At 36.2% G+C, this 26,157-nt stretch overlaps 1 protein-coding gene across 1 annotated transcript in view; it reads left to right on the top strand.

The window, feature by feature from the left end:
• The window catches only part of LOC137408832 (glycogen debranching enzyme-like), a 57,385-nt gene that overhangs the window by 15,688 nt on the left and 15,540 nt on the right, over nt 1-26,157 (top strand). The window contains exons 12-21 of the mRNA XM_068095415.1: nt 2,524-2,687; nt 3,570-3,671; nt 5,876-6,031; nt 9,110-9,254; nt 11,282-11,507; nt 12,001-12,089; nt 14,063-14,212; nt 15,209-15,342; nt 15,937-16,070; nt 25,015-25,178. Of these exons, the coding sequence (XP_067951516.1) occupies nt 2,524-2,687; nt 3,570-3,671; nt 5,876-6,031; nt 9,110-9,254; nt 11,282-11,507; nt 12,001-12,089; nt 14,063-14,212; nt 15,209-15,342; nt 15,937-16,070; nt 25,015-25,178 (1,464 nt within the window). The remainder of the gene's footprint in view (nt 1-2,523; nt 2,688-3,569; nt 3,672-5,875; nt 6,032-9,109; nt 9,255-11,281; nt 11,508-12,000; nt 12,090-14,062; nt 14,213-15,208; nt 15,343-15,936; nt 16,071-25,014; nt 25,179-26,157) is intronic.

Raw genomic sequence — 26,157 nt, 5'->3', positions numbered from 1 at the left:
GAATACGGGCCTGGTTCACAGATAAGAAAAAAATTCAATTTGGACTAGTTTGTAATTGTGAACCGCAGGTAGAATGGTGTGGGTGAGGTCGATAATGCAATTTGATCGCTTGCTGCCATTTGTATTTTGGAATATCAATGAACAAAGCTATTAATTTTCGCGTTTTCGCTCGTTCGTTATGATAGTTTAGTTTCGCACATGAAATTTTCGCGAGAGGAGGACTTCGCGAAAACGCGAAAGTTAGATGAGGCGAATACATAAGTGTCCTAGGGTAGTTATTTTCACTCATGTCTAATGGGTCTTTAATACAGTGGTCCAAATTAACTGCTTTTAAATCTCATTTGATTCATTAGTTTGTTATTAGTTTAATTTCTATTCGGTCACTCTTTGTATTATCATTGATATAGAAGCTTTTAAATCATTGGAATTATTCATTACCATGCGTGTAAGATTTTTGCCTTTCTCATCCAAACTCATCCATATATAATAAGTTTTATATATTTTCAATAAAATATGCAGTCTCAGATGCACAAACTATGGAATAATTGTACAGGTTTCAGTGTTAAGTCAATAGGAATTCATAGATCAGCTGATTCACTCTACGCATCACCATGACGTTGCGTCATGCTATTTATAGGCCTCACTTATTTTGATTATTCGCATATCTAGTGTTTACTATATCTATGGTTATAACCATTTAATAGCTCCAATGCTGTGTTGTTGCCATGCAATCAACCCTTTGCTTACAGTTGTTTTAAGTTGTACAAATTTCACACGAAATGAAATGTGAGGATATTGCTGGCTGTACACCTGAAATAATCTCTCACGTACCTTGGCCAACACTAAATATCACAGTTTTATAAGTGAGAAGAATGAGGCCTGAGGTGATAATTAGAAAGAAAATGTAGACTTACTCTGTGGAAATCAACAAGTTTGTTATCTTAAACTTCAGCTAGTGTAAGTTAGAGGAAGATACAGTAGTGTGCAAAGCTATGGCTTTTCACATCTCACCTTAGCTCTTAGTACATAAATATGTACATCATTTTAAAGCTTAAGATGTAGTCTTTTCATCAAATTAAATAAAAATCATTTGTTTTTCAACTAAAAGGAGTTGTAATCTAAACTGATCTCTAATCCAAAACTCGGAACAAATTTGTCAATCATTGCATATCTCGAAAAAATTTGGTTTTGCTACAACGAAAGCAAGAAACACCTGAGGATTTTCGCAACAAGACAGAAATATCTCCAAGCAAAAGAGCAGGTTTTCAATTCAGGCTGGAACCAAAAAAGAACCACTGCGAAGTCATTTTAAATTATTTTGCAGCATGAGACATTTGTCAGATTTTTGTTGAACGAAAAGAATAGAGTTGAAATAGTTTTACGAATTCTGGATAAAAATGATGTGTAGAGTTGCTTAGTTTTTGTGATTTTCAGCGCAGCAACCTTAAATGAACCATAACATATGTCGTACTTTTTAGAGGGTTGCCATAATTTTGCACACAACTGTAAGTTCCATATCTGTACCTCTATCCTTTCTGTCTTCTGTATCACCAAATCTACACATGCATTCACCTGTCTTCAAGACAACATAGCAATGACAAAACTCTTTATCAATTATTTATTTTATGCTTACATTTTTTCCTACATAGAGCATTTGTTTTATTATTACGTATATATAAATATCTGCAGAATTCAGTTAGGAATTATCTTAAGCTATCGGGCTATTAGACAATTGAATGAAATGCAAAGCACTCTGCTATGAACATTTACACCATCATCAACGTACGACAGTGTTAGCATATGAAGCTGGTCGTTGAATATATTAAACTCGTATAAAGAGGTTTGACTGTATTCAAGTCTTTAAAGGTAACTCCTGAGTTTCTATCCTGTGTTTAGGCCATTCCGTCTTCTTCTGTTGCCATTTTAGTTTGTGATTCTGTCTCAATAAATAATCATTGACGGCTGCTAAGATGTGGATGATCACGGTGACATGGGAATGATGTTGTAACTATTATACGCGATGTTTATCTTAATAACAGGCTGCTGTCGTCACTGTCTTCAAGGGCTAAGGTTAAAGCAATTAGGACATAAATCTCAGACTTATTTTAAAACGCAGAGTATTCTGTAATATATGCTCACTATCGCTCAGTCTGCATTGCCCCAGCTAGTCCTGCCTTACTGCTATGTTACATTTAAATGTTCACATCTGTCCTCATTTGTTGAACTCTATGGTTAGACACAAATCATTGATGTGTCACCATAATATATCCATAACTGATGACCACTCACACTTGCCAACAGTTGTCAAGCAGAAGCCCAATCTCACTTTGTTAGCATATGAAGCTGGTCGTAACCTGTGAAAGCAAACACATCTTCATCGGTTATTCCATTTAAGTCATATACGTTTGCTGAAGATGTCCTTGCGAGGGAATGTGCACAGCCCTTGTGTGTATTATCCCTGGATAATCAGTTTTGTATGAGACATGTAAAACTCTAAGCCAAACTACGGTATATTTCTTGTAGAGGGCCTTAGTGCTTGGAATGCCCATGAGCAAGGTCGACTTGTCTATCGATATGGCGGCAAACCAGTCGGATCATTTCTCCAGCCCAACATGCAGCTCCTTAAGCCTACAGTTGCGCATGCTCTCTTTATGGATGCCACTCACGACAATGACTCTATTGTTAATGTGAGTTTATCGCCAGTCTTTCTGCAACTCTAACACCTATTAACACAGGTTGTACAGGTTAACACATTGAGGTTACAACTCAACTCTACTGTTAAACCCTATTTAGCCATCCCTTCATAGCATTAGTGTTTATGATGGACAGGTTTGAGAGACCCGTTGAATAGGATATGTAGTAATCCTGTGTGAGGCTTGAAATAGGTTTAGAAGTGATTTAAATTCATAGCATGTGCTATTACACTCGATAGTATTTTAACAATGTTACGATTTTATATCATCTATAACTAAAGTCAAAATCTATCTGATTTGAATTGAAACAATTTGTTACAAACGATGATGAGCAGATTACGCTTGGTTGTGAGCAATTATATAGGGACTATTTATAAAAAATACCTAACGTTCATCTAATCATGAGCTTTATTTTAGCAGTAAAAGTATATGCTGAGTCTTTATTCAATTCACTATTGTTAGCTGCTCTGTGATGAAATTTATTGGTCGTTCATTGTAAATCACTGGTTTAGGTCAGATTATTGAATGATGATACTTCTCAGGAAGTGGGACTGCGAAATTTCATTAATAAATTTTTAATGTAAACCTACTTTTAACTAGAGATTCTCCTATTTTTGGCTAAAAGCCTTCCTTAGTAAATAATTACCAAGAGACGGGGTTTTTACTCTGTTGCAAATTACTGACTCACGATAGGGAATTGTATTGCTGATATGAGATCCGTATTAAGAGGACATCAATTATGACAGTCTTTGATATTAGAAAACATAAACAGAGTGGTAAAACAGACTATATAGTACGTATGTACTGTATGTATGTACTGTATGTATGTGAAACGGAAGTTTAACCATCAGCGAGGAATTGCTGCTTCTTTTTTAGAAAAGAACGGTTTATGACAGCCTCTCCCTTTCCGCTTACATATCTATGGCATGCTGTGCTACAGGTAGTAACCGAGGATATGACGAGCTCGTTCCTCACCATGTATGTTCCATAGTGGTAACCAGATGGAACTGAGTTCTCTAGATTAGTAACTATTATAATCAAGCATTGTCTACTCTCTTTACAATATTGTAATGCTTGCATTTCTAAGGATGCCTGTGGAATCCCTACACATAGGGAATACACAATGAGTTACAAGTGTGATGTTCAGATTACATTCGCGTAACCCTTAAAACTGTAGCAGAATTATGGCAGTTTTTGGTTTGCTTTAAGTACACGAGGGCACACTGTAGTCATGTTGGGTAGAGGTCATTGAAAGCAGATAAACCTTGGTCTTTCAATGCATCATTTATATCCGTGCATCATTTACATCTGTTGTTTCAGGACTTCATAACTAGTTAAGGCATATAGTCTGTGATAATCAAATTGTTGTAATATATTCATTGTATGCTAAGCGTGTACTTTATCGATTCATATATGGATCAGCCTCTAATCGAAGGAGTCATTACTATGTCCAACTTTACTGTTACCGAGGCTTGTCGTTTACCCACATTCAGCAGCAGACGTATCTAGATATTTTATCACATGCGTGTAAATGAGAAACTGAAATCATTGTGAATCAAACATATAATATATTTATTTATGTTCTATATATGTTTTATATATATTATTTTTATTTGTTATCATTAAAAACACTAGTTTCATAAAGAATAATAAAGAAAAGTCACTCAATACTCAGTGTGCAGAATAAATTATCCCACGACCAAACACGAGCGGAGCGATTGTTTGAGAGATTTATGATAAATGCATGTGCACACAACCCATGAAAATTATTCATTAACACCGTCGCAAACCCTTGTACCGAAATCTCATCAACAAATTTAACCATTTTTCAATGGAGTCGTTCAAGTATAATAACGATACAAAACACATGTAAACCTATTTAAATATGTTACCAAGTCTTTGAAAATTGTCGACAATATCCTAAAACTTACCCATCTGATCGGATTATACACAAATAGACAGATTAATTCGGCCTGAAATCGTTATTAAAACTTGACAAGCCTTATTTTTTATCAAAATTAAGACCGGCAAACGAAACGCCGAGCGACAGAGAATAGAACGATTAAGTCGTGCGCATTTCACGAAGAAAAACCGTGCGCATTTCACCAGTTTATAGCAATGCCGAATTGCCGAAAGTTTCTAATATATTTCCGTTTTTAATATCTTGCAAAAATAATTAATTATAAGAATAATTATTTGATTTTATAAATTTATCATAAGAATAGTTATTCGAATTTATTTGTCCGAAGTTTTCTGTAATAGCCGTAGACTGTTTGAGGCGTAGACCGTTTAAGGTGTAGACTGATTTACAGGTACGAAATTGTGGTACACAGTCTATCAGCCTATGTTTTTTCCCAATTACCAAAGGTTTCATTAAATTACTTAAAACGTTAGCCAAAATTCTTTACATCTTATGTACAAGCTAGGGCAGAACTACAACACCCCTTTATGACGAAAACATTTTTTTATTTTGCTCCAGTTTGCAGAAAACCTCCAGACCTGTGAACGCTCATACTTGCTTTTTGCTAGATCGCTATCAAAACCATTCTACATTCAAAACAACCAACTTTCAAACTGTGTATATTACACAGCAGCTTGCCATTTTACTTCTAATATTGCATTTCAGAGATATAATAAACATATTTCCTATTGCTGTTGTTAAATTACATACATTACAGTAGGTTAGGCCTACAGCTTTAATTAATATTCATTTTATTGTTGTAAAACATAGGTTTGAGATAGTAGTAGATTAGGTGTGAATTTTTTACAACCTTTTTTTGTAAAAAAAAATTTTTTTTATATCATCTCGAACAACTCTCATTTACACTATACTCTGTCAATTCCTGCTGACAACTTCTTTTTTAACAACCAACAGTACCCTTTCTTTTTTCCATTATCACTTATTCCATTATCAGGTCGTGGGCTGTATGACAGGGGAATTTCTAGTAGTATAAATATATAATATAAAGAGCACTTGGCTGTTAACTCTACCAAGTGCTAGTGATTAACTAACAGCCAAGTGCTCTTTATATTTTATATTATACTATATTATATTTATATATTTCGTACAGTTGTATGTGTATGATTGTATTGTATGAGTTAGTGTAAGTTGTTAGACAGTAGCGCGTGGTCTATGCAGCGGTCATTATCATGTTTGGGTCGCTCTCCACCGCTCGCTGTAGATAAGTGTCGTGGAAGAAACCAGACTCTACAGTAGCTGGTGTGAAGGCAAGTCCGGTGAGGAGCCTGGGAGTTGCGATGAAACTTGTGGAATTATTAATGCAAAGCTGGCGCTTAACAACCTTCATCAGTATATGGGGACGGACAACTTTGAGCAGGTAATGGTCGTAATTGAATTTTGTCAGTTTTACATTTCTTAACTTAACGCTTAACTGCTTCTTAACTGAAATGCAAAAATAATTTAACGATTCCTTCTAATATATAGCAATTGTTTTAAGCAAGACCTATGCACGCTTGTTACACTTTATCCATATATCATACGCATACCCTAGAATTCGCCGACACGTTCTCTGAACATATCCTGCGCATGTTCTGCAGTTGTACTGTATGCAGTTCTACATGCATATGCATACCTTTCACGTCTCCAGTACTTGCCTTATTTATATGCTGCACACTTCAGTACATACATACAGTGTAAAAGATCATTTGAGAGTTAGCATTCAACGGAGTTAACATTCCAAACTACTACCATGGCTATGGTTAGTATTATCAACCAATCAAAGATGGGAATCAAGTTACCATACTTTACATTGCCATAAATTATAGTCATCAGTCTAATTTACAGATTCATTTTCTTTATTGTCACTTTTGTTTGGATGTTTCAATTGAACAGTCGCGTTTTTAGAGCTGCCTTAAGTTTTACGTAATACAATGTATGTGTAGGTAGTTGATTGACTTTAATCATTCATAAACACTTTTAGACTTCAATAATGCTTTAACTAATTTTGTTGTCATAGTAAAAAGCATTGTCTGCCAGTTTCTTGGTGTTTGTGTTTTTCCATTTAGTCATAAAGCTGTGGAAGTAAATTCTATGCGCCTCCATGCGGCTCCCGTAAGAATCCTGATAACAAGAAGTCAATTAGTTTGGGTCAGTTTTTTCTCAGATATTTGACCGCCTCTCTGCGTAATGGCAGGCCTTTTGTGTTCAGTGCATAGACCTATTAACTATACTTATAGTTAAGTTAGTTAGGTCGTATAGTTAATGCTATACTTAACGTATAATTAATGTTATACCTAACGTATAGTGAATAGGTCTATGGTTCAGTAACTGATTTGTTATCATGTTCATTTTGGTATTTTGGTGGCTAATTTCAGAGCAGCTATTACTCCAGTGTAAACCTCTATAGGAGATAGATAACCGCGTTGGCTCAGGCATGAGTTGGAAAGCGCGCAACCGGTTGTTGTACTAGACCCAGAGATACAGAAATGTATATTTTTTCTGTGGCTGAGTTAGTAAAGATATTTAGCAGTGTGAGGAATAAATCAACCTTCTACTGATGCACCAGCAGTTCATGTTCCTAAATAATTAATGAGTTCGTGTGCGGAGCGTGATGAAGAGTGTATTGAGTGCTGAACAGCCGCGTTATACCTCTATACTAGTTAAATGGTTTACTGAAGGTGTTGAAGCCAGTGTTTCCTGTGAATACTTGTTTTAGCCGCTACCTTTTTTAAATTTCTTTTGATCATCATGCTAATCACTAGAGAAATTGAGTTGTCTGAACTCTGGCTCTGAATGTACGTGTATTTCACTGAACATCAGAATCTCCGACATGCTGCCGTTGCAATATTTAGACAAATTAATTTAATAATGGCAGCTAAGTTTCCAAAAATCATTTACTTCACGTGTTACTTATCTCAAGATCTTACAACTTGTATTTTAAAAATAACTTGTAACTTGCTTTTTATTTAAAAATATGCTCTACGTTGTGACAACTCTCAAATTCGATGCTTTGGAGTCTCATATTATAATAGCTCATGGATTCACCAATTGTGTTTATCTGTTGTGTAATAAAGCCTTTTTTACTTACTTGAGATTTGCATATTGACATGGAATGTTATGCAAAGTTATGCAAATATATTTGGATATAACTGGTTGGTCAGGCCAGAAGGCATAAATTGAAATTACAAACCACAGATCTGTCAATTACAACTTATTGTACTAACACACATCTTTGAGTTAGCAAATTCTACACTGATAAATATCATGAAATGCAGCCATACATATTTTTGTATACATTTTATTTTGTGTTTTAATAATACTGAAATGCTGCTATTTTTTCTTTGTTTAAAATTTGCAAGATATTTTAGCCATTTTAGTTTCATAGTTTGTATGACATCAGAGAGTTGGTTATATTTAGTACAGAATTATTAACACACCCTTCTAGTGTAACCTTCTTTAGACTGACAGACAGACTGAGTGGTATTTTAGCTCCAAACCTATGCACCTAGGTTTATAAGCATGCGAGATCTACGTGACATCTGCAGCTAGTGTCACCATTCACAGAGATGATGGATGGTGACATTCCTTGCATAGAAGTGTGCGTATAAAAAATATTACTGTTCCAGCAGAAGCTATCCATCAAACCCTTGAATACCACGATGCTGGTACCACTCGATACTGATACAAATGTAAAAATGAGACATCGGACTGTCTTTGTCTGACCGATAGGGAAAATAATGTCGAGGCTATTCCTACTCGAAATAGTATAATTGTCTGCTTAAAAAAATTGGCCTTGACCCCGGATATATAGTAATTGAACTTTACAAAAAATATTTCTTAACGGGGACATTGTAACGAGTGGTCGCATTGGTAAAATAATCAGCGTGCGCTATATAGCTATAGCAGAAATGACAGACAGACATACTTTGAGAAATATATATATAGATATAAAATCAAATTTGAGTAAAAGTTACTACAATGGTTAAAGCATTTTACTACTAAATAGTTTTGTGCATAGTCGTGCAATTGCGCTATAACCACTTTGGTAACTTTTACTCAAATTTGATTTTAGTCAGCTTTAGTTTTACTATTGAGCACTTTTTCAAACAAAGCGATAGTTCATCATATATATTAATATATATTTGTATGTCTGTGCATCTGTATATTTTTCTACTGAAGTATCTGTGTATCTGCGCGTTAAAATCTAATCAACTAATCAAATCTAATCCTCACAAGAACCTGTCCGTCAGAACTGTTGCCAAAATCTTTATCTTCTAATAAAATGATATAACATGGGGTTCTTTGTGGAAAATGTGATGGTCCAGAAAATGAGCCAAAATATAGGGTAATATTTTTAGGGTTTATATATTTAGCAACAATTCTAATTTTGTGCATATGTGATAATTTTATTAAGGAATTTTACTCCTGCTCTCGGAAACACTGCATCCTTGTCTAGGTGTACGTGCATGACCTTAGTGATGAAGTTGTCTCCATAACTCGACATAATCCACTGACCCATTGCTCCTACATCTGTGCTGTAAGAAGTGCTTTCTCATATCCTCAAGATTCGAACCCGCACTGCGAGAATCTTACATTTGAAGGTAAAATATTTCCTTGTTTTGCATTTAATCCATTGCAGCTTGCGTTTTTCAATGCTTATCACTAATTCGTTTTCAATAAGGTGGTAGGAAACAAATTAAGCTGTAGATTGAAGTAATAAATGTATTTGTTTATTAATTTTAGCAAATTTAAACAGTCTCTTAGAGTCTCTTAGTTGTTAGAAGTGATCTCCAAAGTATTAAACTCAAATCAGAAAGAAATATGTATGTACAGTATATTCATTTTAAAGTTTAATACATATTTTTTCTCATTATATTTTTAAATGGATTTTTTTGATACATGCAAAAAAGTTTTTTGTGTAAAGGCATTTCCTCTTTAGCAAATACTTTATACGATATATAATACATTCCCCTTTATACTCTAATCTAGACTGTAACAGTTGTTTAATTAGTAATAACCAACCTTTTACTTACTTCTGTGGTTGATGAGACAACTTCTCATCTAGAATCTTATGAATTGGTTAATTCTGGGCCAAGATAACTCTACTTTTTAACATTCATTGATTTATTCAGTTAGTGTAACCTTCTTCTCGGTTCCCTTGATGCCAACTTCACTCATCAAACCTTTTTATCTTGAGTTCACAGATCCTCTACACTCAGAGTCACTACCTGGACTCTTGTTGGTTACAGCTTTTTACACACCAAACCTTGTTTATAGTCCTGACATGTGCATTTACTTGCTGCATACTGTCTGTATGTCTGCTTTAAACAGAGATACAGTCAAACACCAATTATATTCACCTAAACCTCAACGAAAATTTTCTAACATAAGATGTAAAATTTGAGCCAATTTTGGACTCTGCACCTGAAATAATATTCATCACTAGAGATTTGAAGCTTTTTGAAACATTATAGCTTCATAAACGAAATTGAAGAGGCTGCTCAAAGTTGATAATAAATGCTGCTAAGTCAATTCCAGTTTCACCTAGTCAAGTTACTACCCTGCATATCTTTCCCTTCTACCAACTCTGAGTATCTCTCTAACCAACTACGAATATTTTGCTTACCAATACTGAATATCACTCTTACCAACTCGTGAATATCTCTCGTACCAACTCTGAATATCTCTCGTACCAACTCTGAATATCTCTCTTACCAACTCTGAATATCCCTCTTACCAACACTGAATATCCCTCTTACCAACTCTGAATATCTCTCTTATCAACTCTGAATATCTCTCTTATCAACTCCGAATATCTCTCTTACCAACTCTGAATATCTTTCTTACCAACTCTGAATATCTCTCTTACTAACTCTGAATATCTCTTCTACCAACTCTGAATATCTCTTCTACCAACTCTGAATATCCCTCTTACCAACACTGAATATCCCTTTTACCAACTCTGAATATCTCTCTTATCAACTCTGAATATCTCTCTTATCAACTCCGAATATCTCTCTTACCAACTCTGAATATCTTTCTTACCAACTCTGAATATCTCTCTTACCAACTCTGAATATCTCTTCTACCAACTCTGAATATCCCTCTTACCAACTCTAAATATCTCTCCTACCAACTCTGAATATCTCTCTTACCGACTCTGAATATCTCCCTTACCGACTCTGAATATCTCCCTTACCGACTCTGGATATCTCCCTTACCGACTCTGGATATCTCCCTTACCGACCCTGGATACTCAGAATTGGTAAGGAGTATACGCATTGCCCACTGTACGCTTCCATTCTCGTGTCTCTAACAGAAAGTAAAGAAGTTTTTTTTGTTGGTCATCACTTTATTAATTTGATCTTAAAATATAATTTAGTTTTTTTACTCTGGTTGCTACATTATTCTATGTTTTTACTTACCTCTGATTAATGATATATCATAGGTTTTTACGTAGGTTGTAGAATGATTAAAACTAGTTACAGCGTATTCTTAGGGGAGTAGTTCCAACAGACGATGATTTCAATCTTCGAACAAATTAACTTTATATGAGAGATTGGACTGTACTTTTCTGGTTGTGAATCAATCAACTCTTGTACTAGTTTCCCATTCCTTTGCTCATCAGGCCGAATCGACTCTGTCTCACTGTATGGGATGATTAAAGAGAAGAGCAATGTACAGGAGTTTGTAAAGGATGATCAATACCTAAATGGTCTCAAATCTCATGCTGGCAGCACTTTGATGGATGTCAGTATTGATGAGGTGCCTGGTGTCACTCTGAGTCAAGCATCAGAGCTCAAGCAAACCATTTCTTTTCATGATTTTCCTCCAGGGTCTGTTCTAATTTTCAGGTGATTATCATCATCAGCTAGTTTAACCAAGATTGTTGTATATTACCTGGTTGTGTATTTTTAGTCCCCCCCCCCCCGCACTTTACATAAGTTGAATCGGCGTCTGCATCTGCAAGTATATATCTAACTTATGAATATAACCAAATTATAGGCAAATGTAAAAGTGGTGTTTATTTTTGTCTGCAGCATTCAGTTTCATAACTGCTCTGATTGTAGACTAATTAGCAGCAGTGAAAGTAAGATCCAGTTATAAAGTTTAGTTATCATTGTATCTCTGACCACTGGTTTATTAGATTCTCAAGAATTGAGGGTTGGTGGTTGAGGATTGGGTTGATGGTTAGGATTGGGTTAGTGGTGAAGTAGACAAATTCATGGTTGTGAGATACGGTTTCCAGATGACTTTGTAGAAAGGTGAAACATTAAGTTAGGCATAATGAGTATATGAAGATATCATTCTCAACAGCTTTTTAATCACTCTATTTTTCTCTTTTAGAGTTTTACCTAATGAAGGATTGAGAAGTGCCCAGGCTAACATATTAGCTGGCATTTCACGCATGCATCAGTATATATCTGATAAGGACGGTATGTTGGTTTCTCTTTTTCCTACATCCTTCCCTTATGATGTTTCAAGTAAAGTGTGTTTATACTTCGTACCCTGTGCCCTCTTTTACACAACAAAGTTGTAACACAGCAAAAAATCATGCAAGTTTAAACACACGAGCTGATGTCCTGGGGTTATTCATAAACTCCTATTTGTATAAGAATGATATAACTAAAGGCAGCATTTCATCAGAAATTAAGATATACTGTAAAGCCTCTATTTGAACGCCGCCTTTATTTGAACACCACCTCTAATAGAATGCCACTATATTAGGAAAAAGGTTGAAAGATACAGCGTTGCCCTTTAATTGATTGCCACTTCTATTAGACGTTGACATTCATTATGTTTGATCTTTAAGAACCCAAAATAGAAAGTGATCAGTAGAAAATTGTCCACAAAATAGTACGAATAATTACTCGGTTAACAATAATTACACCAATAACAATGAATTCCTTTGTTGTTGCTGTAGTGGTTGCCATGGTTTTAGTGACCATGTGCCCGAGAATATCGATTATCACAACCATCGGTACTACACTTTGATTCAAGGTCACTACGGTGCAAATCCGATCCATTGTATTCAGTTTTGTCTATAAGCTGGTTTACAGCCTAATCTGAAAACTTCAAAACGATTTGAGAATACCCCTCATGAACAACGTATGATGTATTAGCAGCTATTATTATGGCATTTTAAAGTCCGTTTACTAACTCAAAAGCTTTTCAGTTTTTTTCATAAAAATTTGAAAGCAACACCATCAAAATAATAACTGTGTCCATCTAGTGTGTTTTATTCAAAGTAGTTTTTTGTTTAACTCGGTCTGATACTTCGACGTATATGAAAAATTGTCTAGCAAAAATGCTGATGCCGATGGCATTAATGTCGCTCTGCCCAACTGAGAGTGCAAAATATTTGCAACATTAGCGTCTCTTCACTCATGAAAGGGTTAAATTTATCTTCCCAAAATTCTGACCAGCTAGTCGAAAAATAAAGCGTCACCCTCTATTTGAACGTCACCTCAAATAAAATGCTACTATAAGGAAATGTTGGAAAATACTGCGCCATGACAATCAAATAGAGGTTTTACGGTAGCTGTCTTACTAAGATAGCACTAAACTCTGTAAGATCAAAAGTATTATTAAGTGATGTTTGGGACCCAGTAAACTCTGTAAGATCAAAAGTATTACTAAGTGATGTTTGGGACCCGCTGAATAGAGGTTACGTATAGCATGCTCTACCTTTCACCATTTATATTTAACCAGCATTTTTGGTGTGCTCATTGTAATAAGCTTGCCATAAAGAATTCTCAAATGGTTTTGCGCTCGATTCTGTACAGACCAGAAAGTAGTGGTATTCTAGGTCCCCATACATTATAATATTATGTATAATTATTCTGCTGAAATAGTGTTTCTCTATAACATGTACTTTCTTAAATTTAAGGAAACTCTGATAGCTGTAGTTAATAGACATATGGATAGCTCTTTTAAATGAAACCACCATTACACTTTGGTGTTCATGTGTGTTGACTCTCTGAAGCTTTTGTAACATATTTTATGCCTAACTGACTTTTGACTGACTTTTTAAATCCAGAATGTTGGCTGTTGTTTGAAAGGTTTTGGGATAGCTCGATCACTTGATATTAAATTTTGAGATCTAGAATTTGGTATATTATCAATGCATTCAATGTGAAGATATCTTTATTTTAATGCCTGTTCCCAAAAACCTTTTCAAATCTCGCTGAAAGTTGAGTTTTTGATTTTGTAGCAGTTTTGTTCATCGTAATCCTATTAAAGCTAGTCGTGAACGGTTCTCTATTTTATACAAACTCTTATTTTTATTTGCTGTGCCACATCATCAGTCTAAAGGTGCTGTCAACTTGATAGCCTTTGTCAAATACCAAATATTTCTGCTACTGCTCATAACTTTTACATAAGTTTAACATAAGTTTTACGTTGGCAGGAAGTGGCTTGCAAGCGATGATGTCTAAACTCACTTTAGCAGATGTTAATGCTTTATTGTATCACTGTGATGCTGAGGAGAAATCGATCACAGGCTTTGGATGCTATGGCATCCCCAACTATGGCCCACTTGTGTATGCAGGCTTGCAAGGTTCGTACTCCGCATAGGCCCATTGTCAGGTTATTGTCAGGTTATTGTCAGGTTATTGTCAGGTTATTGTCAGGTTATTGTCAGGTTATTGTAAACTATTTTTATCATAGCAAATTTCATGATTTAATTGTTTTGTAGATTAAAATTATCACATTATTACAACTGATTATTTATTGATAAAATGAGAAATCATTATAATTTTTAACATTCATACATCTTTTGCTAGTGACCATATATCATTATAATATAACAATAATTAATATTATGTTTATTATTAAATTATCATTAGTAGTAGTAGTGGCATGCTTCTGTCATGTAATGACAATGCTTGGTAGTGTTCTCATGTTCCCTATTTCCTTATCAGGAGTTTCCTAAAGACTTTTTGTGTGTCAGCCTTACTGCCTGAGTAAAGTTTAGTTTTCCATTGCACTCTGTTCTTAGATAGAGACGTCCAGGTGTTAGGGTCAATATTAAAATCTTTGAGATCTCGTTTATGTGCGTCTTTAAATGGCAGACATGGTCTGCCAGTTAGGCGAGTTCCGTTCTCCAGTACACCATTATCACATTGTTGTTAATATTATTATTACAGTATGTTAATACTAATGTTAATATTGGTTGTAGTATTACTTATTATTTTATTATTGTAATCATTTTCACTCTTATTATCCTAATGATTATTATTATATTTATCATTGCTGTTATTATCATTTTTTATTAATGCTTAGCATTATTATTATAATTGCTATTATTTTGATTTTTGTTGCTCATTTCATTATTATTGTTAGCAACGATCATTTGGTAATTACGGAGTTATGGACTAGTAAAAATGTCAACTTAAAGCATTTATGTAAACAATCTACATGTATATTAAGACACCCTGAGGCTCATTCACCTTTCTCGTACTAGTTTCTTTATATATGACTGTTTAACCTACGAGCAAAAACAGATTTATAAGGTATTAGCTATTCCGCCTTCTCATACTTGTCAGTGTCACAGGTATTCTTTCTCCAATGGCGAGTATCAGGAGGAACAATGATCTGGGTCATCCTTTTTGCCAGAACATCAGGGAAGGGGACTGGCTAGTAGAATATACGACTAATAGAATAGCCAAATATCAATCACTTGCTGAGGTAAATTGGCAGCTGTGACTGTGAGTTCTGTTGAATGTGGAATGTAGGATTGTTAGAGTTAGTGTGGTGCTCTGGTGCTTTTTCAGCTTCTTGCTTCAAAGGTAATTTGCTGAGAATTTCAAGGCAGTTGAGCAAACACCTGCTTAATTCAGGCTCTTCTTTTTAGACATATCGCTGATTCTCGGCTGTACGAGTTGGACTTGTAGCTGCGAGTATCTGCTATCATCTGTCAAATAGGGTTTCAGCACAGTGTGTTATCCACATATAAAATTTGATCGGCTCTCTTTAGACATTTAGGCTTTAGTTTTGAAAATTTCCTACCGCGTTTGTACCAAGCGAAAAGTTGTGTTGGCATTTATTTGGCATCAAGGCATCAAGGAATCGAAAGATATTTGTAGGCTTTTGACAGCCCTAATAAACTGAAAATACCAGATACAATGCATCATAAAGATGTTGATGACTACTTCATGCGTATACAGACAGAGCTTTTAAAAAACTGTTTGTCTTATAGAGTTGTGTGGGCATATAAGGTTACTATTAGCTACTCAGTTTGGTGAGTTCTGTACTGTAAAGGAATGTTTCTACTCATTTTAGTTCAATGATTTTTTGCGTGAACTTATGGAATCCGTGAAGATGCTACCAAGGTACCTGATACCGAGCTATCTAGACATGCTGCTTGTTGCTGTTTCCATGCTTATTCAACACGCAGTTTGGAAGAACATGAGCAGGTGTGTATGCTTTGGCAGCTATTGACCGTCGTTCACCAATCTGTTGGCTCATGAACCCAGCAAAGATGTTGAGCTGAGTTTCTGCTGATGCTTGTTTTTTGAAGTATAGTAGTTGAGTGGATGTTGAAGTATAGCAGTTGAGTGGATGTTGAAGTATAGCAGTTGAGTGGATGTTAAAGTATAGCAGTTGAGTGGATGTTGAAGTTTAGTAGTTGAGTGAGTGTTGAAGTATAGTAGTTGAGTGGGTGTTGAAGTTTAGTAGTTGAGTGTGTGTTGAAGTATAGTAGTTGAGTGCATGTTGAAGTATAGTAGTTGAGTGTGTGTTGAAGTATAGTAGTTGAGTGGGTGTTGAAGTTTAGTAGTTGAGTGTGTGTTGAAGTATAGTAGTTGAGTGGATGTTGAAGTATAGTAGTTGAGTGTGTGTTGAAGTATAGTAGTTGAGTGCATGTTGAAGTATAGCAGTTGAGTTGGTGTTGAAGTATAATAGTTGAGTGAGTGTTGAAGTATAGTAGTTGAGTGCATGTTGAAGTATAGTAGTTGAGTGGATGTTGAAGTATAGTAGTTGAGTGGATGTTGAAGTATAGTAGTTGAGTGAGTGTTGAAGTATAGTAGTTGAGTGGGTGTTGAAGTATAGTAGTTGAGTGAGTGTTGAAGTATAGTAGTTGAGTGCATGTTGAAGTATAGCAGTTGAGTGGATGTTGAAGTATAGTAGTTGAGTGAGTGTTGAAGTATAGTAGTTGAGTGAGTGTTGAAGTATAGTAGTTGAGTGGATGTTGAAGTTTAGTAGTTGAGTGAGTGTTGAAGTTTAGTAGTTGAGTGGATGTTGAAGTATAGTAGTTGAGTGTGTGTTGAAGTATAGTAGTTGAGTGCATGTTGAAGTATAGCAGTTGAGTGGATGTTGAAGTATAGCAGTTGAGTGGATGTTGAAGTATAGTAGTTGAGTGTGTGTTGAAGTATAGTAGTTGAGTGCATGTTGAAGTATAGTAGTTGAGTGGATGTTGAAGTATAGTAGTTGAGTGGATGTTGAAGTATAGTAGTTGAGTGAGTGTTGAAGTATAGTAGTTGAGTGCATGTTGAAGTATAGTAGTTGAGTGGGTGTTGAAGTATAGTAGTTGAGTGCATGTTGAAGTATAGTAGTTGAGTGGGTGTTGAAGTATAGTAGTTGAGTGCATGTTGAAGTATAGTAGTTGAGTGCATGTTGAAGTATAGTAGTTGAGTGGGTGTTGAAGTATAGTAGTTGAGTGCATGTTGAAGTATAGTAGTTGAGTGGGTGTTGAAGTATAGTAGTTGAGTGAGTGTTGAAGTATAGTAGTTGAGTGAGTGTTGAAGTATAGTAGTTGAGTGGATGTTGAAGTTTAGTAGTTGAGTGAGTGTTGAAGTTTAGTAGTTGAGTGGATGTTGAAGTATAGTAGTTGAGTGTGTGTTGAAGTATAGTAGTTGAGTGCATGTTGAAGTATAGCAGTTGAGTGGATGTTGAAGTATAGCAGTTGAGTGGATGTTGAAGTATAGTAGTTGAGTGTGTGTTGAAGTATAGTAGTTGAGTGCATGTTGAAGTATAGTAGTTGAGTGGATGTTGAAGTATAGTAGTTGAGTGGATGTTGAAGTATAGTAGTTGAGTGAGTGTTGAAGTATAGTAGTTGAGTGGATGTTGAAGTTTAGTAGTTGAGTGCATGTTGAAGTATAGTAGTTGAGTGGATGTTGAAGTATAGTAGTTGAGTGGATGTTGAAGTATAGTAGTTGAGTGGGTGTTGAAGTATAGTAGTTGAGTGAGTGTTGAAGTTTAGTAGTTGAGTGGGTGTTGAAGTATAGTAGTTGAGTGGGTGTTGAAGTATAGTAGTTGAGTGAGTGTTGAAGTATAGTAGTTGAGTGGATGTTGAAGTTTAGTAGTTGAGTGCATGTTGAAGTATAGTAGTTGAGTGGATGTTGAAGTATAGTAGTTGAGTGGATGTTGAAGTATAGTAGTTGAGTGGGTGTTGAAGTATAGTAGTTGAGTGAGTGTTGAAGTTTAGTAGTTGAGTGGGTGTTGAAGTATAGTAGTTGAGTGGATGTTGAAGTTTAGTAGTTGAGTGCATGTTGAAGTATAGTAGTTGAGTGGATGTTGAAGTATAGTAGTTGAGTGGATGTTGAAGTTTAGTAGTTGAGTGCATGTTGAAGTATAGTAGTTGAGTGGATGTTGAAGTATAGTAGTTGAGTGGATGTTGAAGTATAGTAGTTGAGTGGGTGTTGAAGTATAGTAGTTGAGTGAGTGTTGAAGTTTAGTAGTTGAGTGGGTGTTGAAGTATAGTAGTTGAGTGGGTGTTGAAGTATAGTAGTTGAGTGAGTGTTGAAGTATAATAGTTGAGTGGGTGTTGAAGCATAGCAGTTGAGTGTGTGTTGAAGTTTAGTAGTTGAGTGGATGTTGAAGTATAGCAGTTGAGTGGGTGTTGAAGTATAGTAGTTGAGTGGATGTTGAAGTATAGCAGTTGAGTGGGTGTTGAAGTTTAGTAGTTGAGTGGATGTTGAAGTATAGTAGTTGAGTGAGTGTTGAAGTATAGTAGTTGAGTGGGTGTTGAAGTATAGTAGTTGAGTGAGTGTTGAAGTATAGTAGTTGAGTGGGTGTTGAAGTATAGTAGTTGAGTGGGTGTTGAAGTATAGTAGTTGAGTGAGTGTTGAAGTATAGTAGTTGAGTGGGTGTTGAAGTATAGTAGTTGAGTGGGTGTTGAAGTATAGTAGTTGAGTGGGTGTTGAAGTATAGTAGTTGAGTGGGTGTTGAAGTATAGTAGTTGAGTGGGTGTTGAAGTATAGTAGTGGAGTGAGTGTTGAAGTATAGTAGTTGAGTGGATGTTGAAGTATAGTAGTTGAGTGGGTGTTGAAGTATAGTAGTTGAGTGGGTGTTGAAGTATAGTAGTTGAGTGAGTGTTGAAGTATAGTAGTTGAGTGGGTGTTGAAGTATAGTAGTTGAGTGGGTGTTGAAGTATAGTAGTTGAGTGGGTGTTGAAGTAAAGTAGTTGAGTGGGTGTTGAAGTATAGCAGTTGAGTGAGTGTTGAAGTATAGTAGTTGAGTGGGTGTTGAAGTATAGTAGTTGAGTGGGTGTTGAAGTATAGTAGTTGAGTGGGTGTTGAAGTATAGTAGTTGAGTGGGTGTTGAAGTATAGTAGTTGAGTGAGTGTTGAAGTATAGTAGTTGAGTGGGTGTTGAAGTATAGTAGTTGAGTGGGTGTTGAAGTATAGTAGTTGAGTGAGTGTTGAAGTATAGTAGTTGAGTGGATGTTGAAGTATAGTAGTTGAGTGGATGTTGAAGTATAGTAGTTGAGTGAGTGTTGAAGTATAGTAGTTGAGTGGGTGTTGAAGTATAGTAGTTGAGTGGGTGTTGAAGTATAGTAGTTGAGTGGGTGTTGAAGTAAAGTAGTTGAGTGGGTGTTGAAGTATAGTAGTTGAGTGGGCGTTGAAGTATAGTAGTTGAGTGGATGTTGAAGTAAAGTAGTTGAGTGGGTGTTGAAGTATAGCAGTTGAGTGAGTGTTGAAGTATAGTAGTGGAGTGAGTGTTGAAGTATAGCAGTTGAGTGAGTGTTGAAGTATAGTAGTTGAGTGGGTGTTGAAGTAAAGTAGTTGAGTGGGTGTTGAAGTATAGTAGTTGAGTGGGCGTTGAAGTATAGTAGTTGAGTGGATGTTGAAGTAAAGTAGTTGAGTGGGTGTTGAAGTATAGCAGTTGAGTGAGTGTTGAAGTATAGTAGTGGAGTGAGTGTTGAAGTATAGCAGTTGAGTGAGTGTTGAAGTATAGTAGTTGTGTGGATGTTGAAGTATAGCAGTTGAGTGAGTGTTGAAGTATAGTAGTTGAGTGAGTGTTGAAGTATAGTAGTTGAGTGTGTGTTGAAGTTTAGTAGTTGAGTGGATGTTGAAGTATAGTAGTTGAGTGTGTGTTGAAGTATAGTAGTTGAGTGGATGTTGAAGCATAGTAGTTGAGTGGGTGTTGAAGTAAAGTAGTTGAGTGGGTGTTGAAGTATAGCAGTTGAGTGAGTGTTGAAGTATAGTAGTTGAGTGAGTGTTGAAGTATAGTAGTTGAGTGTGTGTTGAAGTTTAGTAGTTGAGTGGATGTTGAAGTATAGTAGTTGAGTGTGTGTTGAAGTATAGTAGTTGAGTGGATGTTGAAGTATAGTAGTTGAGTGGGTGTTGAAGTAAAGTAGTTGAGTGGGTGTTGAAGTATAGCAGTTGAGTGAGTGTTGAAGTATAGTAGTTGAGTGAGTGTTGAAGTATAGTAGTTGAGTGTGTGTTGAAGTTTAGTAGTTGAGTGGATGTTGAAGTATAGTAGTTGAGTGTGTGTTGAAGTATAGTAGTTGAGTGGATGTTGAAGTATAGTAGTTGAGTGGGTGTTGAAGTAAAGTAGTTGAGTGGGTGTTGAAGTATAGCAGTTGAGTGAGTGTTGAAGTATAGTAGTTGAGTGGGTGTTGAAGTAAAGTAGTTGAGTGGGTGTTGAAGTATAGCAGTTGAGTGAGTGTTGAAGTATAGTAGTTGAGTGAGTGTTGAAGTATAGTAGTTGAGTGCATGTTGAAGTATAGTAGTTGAGTGCATGTTGAAGTATAGTAGTTGAGTGGATGTTGAAGTATAGTAGTTGAGTGGGTGTTGAAGTATAGTAGTTGAGTGGGTGTTGAAGTTTAGTAGTTGAGTGGATGTTGAAGTATAGTAGTTGAGTGTGTGTTGAAGTATAGTAGTTGAGTGGATGTTGAAGTATAGTAGTTGAGTGGGTGTTGAAGTAAAGTAGTTGAGTGGGTGTTGAAGTATAGCAGTTGAGTGAGTGTTGAAGTATAGTAGTTGAGTGAGTGTTGAAGTATAGTAGTTGAGTGAGTGTTGAAGTATAGTAGTTGAGTGGGTGTTGAAGTATAGTAGTTGAGTGGGTGTTGAAGTATAGTAGTTGAGTGTGTGTTGAAGTATAGTAGTTGAGTGCATGTTGAAGTATAGTAGTTGAGTGGATGTTGAAGTATAGTAGTTGAGTGGATGTTGAAGTATAGTAGTTGAGTGAGTGTTGAAGTATAGTAGTTGAGTGGATGTTGAAGTTTAGTAGTTGAGTGCATGTTGAAGTATAGTAGTTGAGTGGATGTTGAAGTATAGTAGTTGAGTGGATGTTGAAGTATAGTAGTTGAGTGGGTGTTGAAGTATAGTAGTTGAGTGAGTGTTGAAGTTTAGTAGTTGAGTGGGTGTTGAAGTATAGTAGTTGAGTGGGTGTTGAAGTATAGTAGTTGAGTGAGTGTTAAAGTATAGTAGTTGAGTGGATGTTGAAGTTTAGTAGTTGAGTGCATGTTGAAGTATAGTAGTTGAGTGGATGTTGAAGTATAGTAGTTGAGTGGATGTTGAAGTATAGTAGTTGAGTGGGTGTTGAAGTATAGTAGTTGAGTGAGTGTTGAAGTTTAGTAGTTGAGTGGGTGTTGAAGTATAGTAGTTGAGTGGGTGTTGAAGTATAGTAGTTGAGTGAGTGTTGAAGTATAATAGTTGAGTGGGTGTTGAAGCATAGCAGTTGAGTGTGTGTTGAAGTTTAGTAGTTGAGTGGATGTTGAAGTATAGCAGTTGAGTGGGTGTTGAAGTATAGTAGTTGAGTGGATGTTGAAGTATAGCAGTTGAGTGGGTGTTGAAGTTTAGTAGTTGAGTGGATGTTGAAGTATAGTAGTTGAGTGGGTGTTGAAGTATAGTAGTTGAGTGAGTGTTGAAGTATAATAGTTGAGTGGGTGTTGAAGCATAGCAGTTGAGTGTGTGTTGAAGTTTAGTAGTTGAGTGGATGTTGAAGTATAGCAGTTGAGTGGGTGTTGAAGTATAGTAGTTGAGTGGATGTTGAAGTATAGCAGTTGAGTGGGTGTTGAAGTTTAGTAGTTGAGTGGATGTTGAAGTATAGTAGTTGAGTGAGTGTTGAAGTATAGTAGTTGAGTGGGTGTTGAAGTATAGTAGTTGAGTGAGTGTTGAAGTATAGTAGTTGAGTGGGTGTTGAAGTATAGTAGTTGAGTGGGTGTTGAAGTATAGTAGTTGAGTGAGTGTTGAAGTATAGTAGTTGAGTGGGTGTTGAAGTATAGTAGTTGAGTGAGTGTTGAAGTATAGTAGTTGAGTGGGTGTTGAAGTATAGTAGTTGAGTGGGTGTTGAAGTATAGTAGTTGAGTGGGTGTTGAAGTATAGTAGTGGAGTGAGTGTTGAAGTATAGTAGTTGAGTGGATGTTGAAGTATAGTAGTTGAGTGGGTGTTGAAGTATAGTAGTTGAGTGGGTGTTGAAGTATAGTAGTTGAGTGAGTGTTGAAGTATAGTAGTTGAGTGGGTGTTGAAGTATAGTAGTTGAGTGGGTGTTGAAGTATAGTAGTTGAGTGGGTGTTGAAGTAAAGTAGTTGAGTGGGTGTTGAAGTATAGCAGTTGAGTGAGTGTTGAAGTATAGTAGTTGAGTGGGTGTTGAAGTATAGTAGTTGAGTGGATGTTGAAGTATAGTAGTTGAGTGAGTGTTGAAGTATAGTAGTTGAGTGGGTGTTGAAGTATAGTAGTTGAGTGGGTGTTGAAGTATAGTAGTTGAGTGGGTGTTGAAGTATAGTAGTTGAGTGAGTGTTGAAGTTTAGTAGTTGAGTGAGTGTTGAAGTATAGCAGTTGAGTGGGTGTTGAAGTATAGTAGTTGAGTGGGTGTTGAAGTATAGTAGTTGAGTGAGTGTTGAAGTATAGTAGTTGAGTGGGTGTTGAAGTATAGTAGTTGAGTGGGTGTTGAAGTAAAGTAGTTGAGTGGGTGTTGAAGTATAGTAGTTGAGTGGGTGTTGAAGTATAGTAGTTGTGTGAGTGTTGAAGTATAGTAGTTGAGTGGGTGTTGAAGTATAGTAGTTGAGTGGGTGTTGAAGTATAGTAGTTGAGTGGGTGTTGAAGTATAGTAGTTGAGTGAGTGTTGAAGTATAGTAGTTGAGTGGGTGTTGAAGTATAGTAGTTGAGTGGGTGTTGAAGTAAAGTAGTTGAGTGGGTGTTGAAGTATAGCAGTTGAGTGAGTGTTGAAGTATAGTAGTTGAGTGGGTGTTGAAGTAAAGTAGTTGAGTGGGTGTTGAAGTATAGCAGTTGAGTGAGTGTTGAAGTATAGTAGTTGAGTGAGTGTTGAAGTATAGTAGTTGAGTGTGTGTTGAAGTTTAGTAGTTGAGTGGATGTTGAAATATAGTAGTTGAGTGTGTGTTGAAGTATAGTAGTTGAGTGGATGTTGAAGTATAGTAGTTGAGTGGGTGTTGAAGTAAAGTAGTTGAGTGGGTGTTGAAGTATAGCAGTTGAGTGAGTGTTGAAGTATAGTAGTTGAGTGAGTGTTGAAGTATAGTAGTTGAGTGAGTGTTGAAGTATAGTAGTTGAGTGGGTGTTGAAGTATAGTAGTTGAGTGGGTGTTGAAGTATAGTAGTTGAGTGTGTGTTGAGGTATAGTAGTTGAGTGGATGTTGAAGTATAGTAGTTGAGTGGGTGTTGAAGTAAAGTAGTTGAGTGGGTGTTGAAGTATAGCAGTTGAGTGAGTGTTGAAGTATAGTAGTTGAGTGAGTGTTGAAGTATAGTAGTTGAGTGTGTGTTGAAGTTTAGTAGTTGAGTGGATGTTGAAGTATAGTAGTTGAGTGCGTGTTGAAGTATAGTAGTTGAGTGGGTGTTGAAGTATAGTAGTTGAGTGGATGTTGAAGCATAGTAGTTGAGTGGGTGTTGAAGTATAGCAGTTGAGTGAGTGTTGGAGTATAGCAGTTGAGTGAGTGTTGAAGTATAGCAGTTGAGTGGGCGTTGAAGTATAGTAGTTGAGTGGGTGTTGAAGTATAGTAGTTGAGTGGATGTTGAAGTATAGAAGTTGAGTGGGTGTTGAAGTATAGTAGTTGAGTGGATGTTGAAATATAGTAGGTGAGTGGGTGTTGAAGTGTCGTAGTTCAGTGGGTGTTGAAGTATAGTAGTTGAGTGGGTGTTGAAGTATAACAGTTGAGTGGGTGTTGAAGTATAGTAGTTGAGTGTGTGTTGAAGTATAGTAGTGGAGTGAGTGTTGAAGTATAGCAGTTGAGTGAGTGTTGAAGTATAGTAGTTGAGTAAGTGTTGAAGTATAGTAGTTGAGTGGGTGTTGAAGTATAGCAGTTGAGTGGGTGTTGAAGTATAGTAGTTGAGTGGATGTTGAAGTATAGAAGTTGAGTGGGTGTTGAAGTATAGTAGTTGAGTGGATGTTGAAATATAGTAGGTGAGTGGGTGTTGAAGTGTAGTAGTTGAGTGGGTGTTGAAGTATCGTAGTTGAGTGGGTGTTGAAGTATAACAGTTGAGTGGGTGTTGTAGTATAGTAGTTGAGTGGATGTTGTAGTATAGTAGTTGAGTGTGTGTTGAAGTATAGTAGTGGAGTGAGTGTTGAAGTATAGTAGTTGAGTGGGCGTTGAAGTATAGCAGTTGAGTGGGTGTTGAAGGATAGTAGTTGAGTGAGTGTTGAAGTATAGTAGTTGAGTGAGTGTTGAAGTATAGGTGTTAAGTGAGTGTTGAAGTATAGTAGTTGAGTGAGTGTTGAAGTATAGCAGTTGAGTGAGTGTTGAAGTATAGTAGTTGAGTGGATGTTGAAGTATAGAAGTTGAGTGGGTGTTGAAGTATAGTAGTTGAGTGGATGTTGAAGGATAGTAGTTGAGTGGGTGTTGAAGTATAGTAGTTGAGTGGGTGTTGAAGTATAGTAGTTGAGTGGGTGTTGAACATTTATTCAATCGGTTCAAATCTTGATTCTGCTTTCATGCAGGTTGTAGTCTATCATTACCGCGTGCCATTCTGTCCTATGTACAATGTATGTACTTATTACTATTGAGTATAATCTGTTTTATGATGGCTGTATATAGTGTAGGTACGTTGTCCAAATATTCTCCGCTGTTTTTTCATATTTGGTGTTTTTTATTGCTGATGTATGTGTTGGGTACATACTCCAAAATGCAGCTTTTAGCATTCATTAATTCGTTTGTAGATGTGTTCTAAGTGAACTATAAATTGCAGGTTTGTCTCTGATGGCTCGCCGCTTATCAGAGACTTGGCCATGTCCAGTCTGCAGTTTTGTGGTGTTGTGCCATCAGCAAAGCTGGCTAAATTACCTCCAGCGTTGGAAAATCTTCACAAACATCCTGTTACTGGGGAGCCGGACTTGGTCAGCATTGCTGCAGGTAAATCATGTCTCTATTCAACTAACTTAGTTTGAATTATATAATATATTCAGCTGTAGACTAGTTTAAGTTACTCAACTGTTCCAGTAGTCAACAGTTCTAGTTATACAATAGTTTGAGTTATCCAATAGTTTTGAGTTATACAATAGTTTGAGGTATACAATAGTTTGGGTTGTACAGTAGTTTGAGTTGTACAATAGTTTGAGTTGTACAATAGGTTGAGTTGTACAATAGTTTGAGTTATACAATAGTTTGAGTTATCTAGTAGTTTGAGTTATACAATAGTTATAGTTATACAATAGCTTGAGTTGTACAATAGTTTGAGTTGTACAATAGTTTGAGTTCTACAATAGTTTGAGTTTTACAATAGTTTGAGTTGTACAGTAGTTGTACAGTAGTTTTAGTTATACAGTAGTTTGAATTATACAATAGTTTTCGTTGTACAATAGCTTGAGTTATACAATAGCTTGAGTTCTACAATAGTTTGAGTTCTACAATAGTTTGAGTTATACAATAGTTTGACTTATACACTAGTTTGAGTTATACAATAGTTTGAGCCATACAATAGTTGAGTTATACAATAGTTTGAGTTATACACTAGTGTGAGTCATACAATAGTTCGAGTTATACAATAGTTTGAGTTGTACAATAGTTTGAACTGTTCAACTGTTGCAGTCACTCAGTAGCTTGTCGACGAACTATATCAGATTAGCGTAGCAGTTTTTGTCATTGTCTAGTTTGTTATCTTTTATTGTTATATTATTACATATGTGTGTTTCGATAAGATTCAATTACAAAACCGCAGAAAACACAGATATTCAGAAAGAGAGAGAGAGAGAGAGAGAAAGAGAGAGAGAGAGAGGGGGAGGGGGAGGGGGAGGGGGAGGGGGAGGGGGAGGGGGAGGGGGAGGGGGAGGGGTTTGGGGGAGGGGGAGGGGGAGGGGGAGGGGGAGGGGGAGGGGGAGGGGGAGGGGGAGGG

The sequence above is a fragment of the Watersipora subatra genome, chromosome 1, assembly GCF_963576615.1.
Source record: "Watersipora subatra chromosome 1, tzWatSuba1.1, whole genome shotgun sequence".
In the NCBI taxonomy this organism is placed as follows: domain Eukaryota; kingdom Metazoa; phylum Bryozoa; class Gymnolaemata; order Cheilostomatida; family Watersiporidae; genus Watersipora; species Watersipora subatra.
Note: the sequence above shows the minus strand (reverse complement) of the source record. Positions and strands in the feature narration are given on the sequence as shown.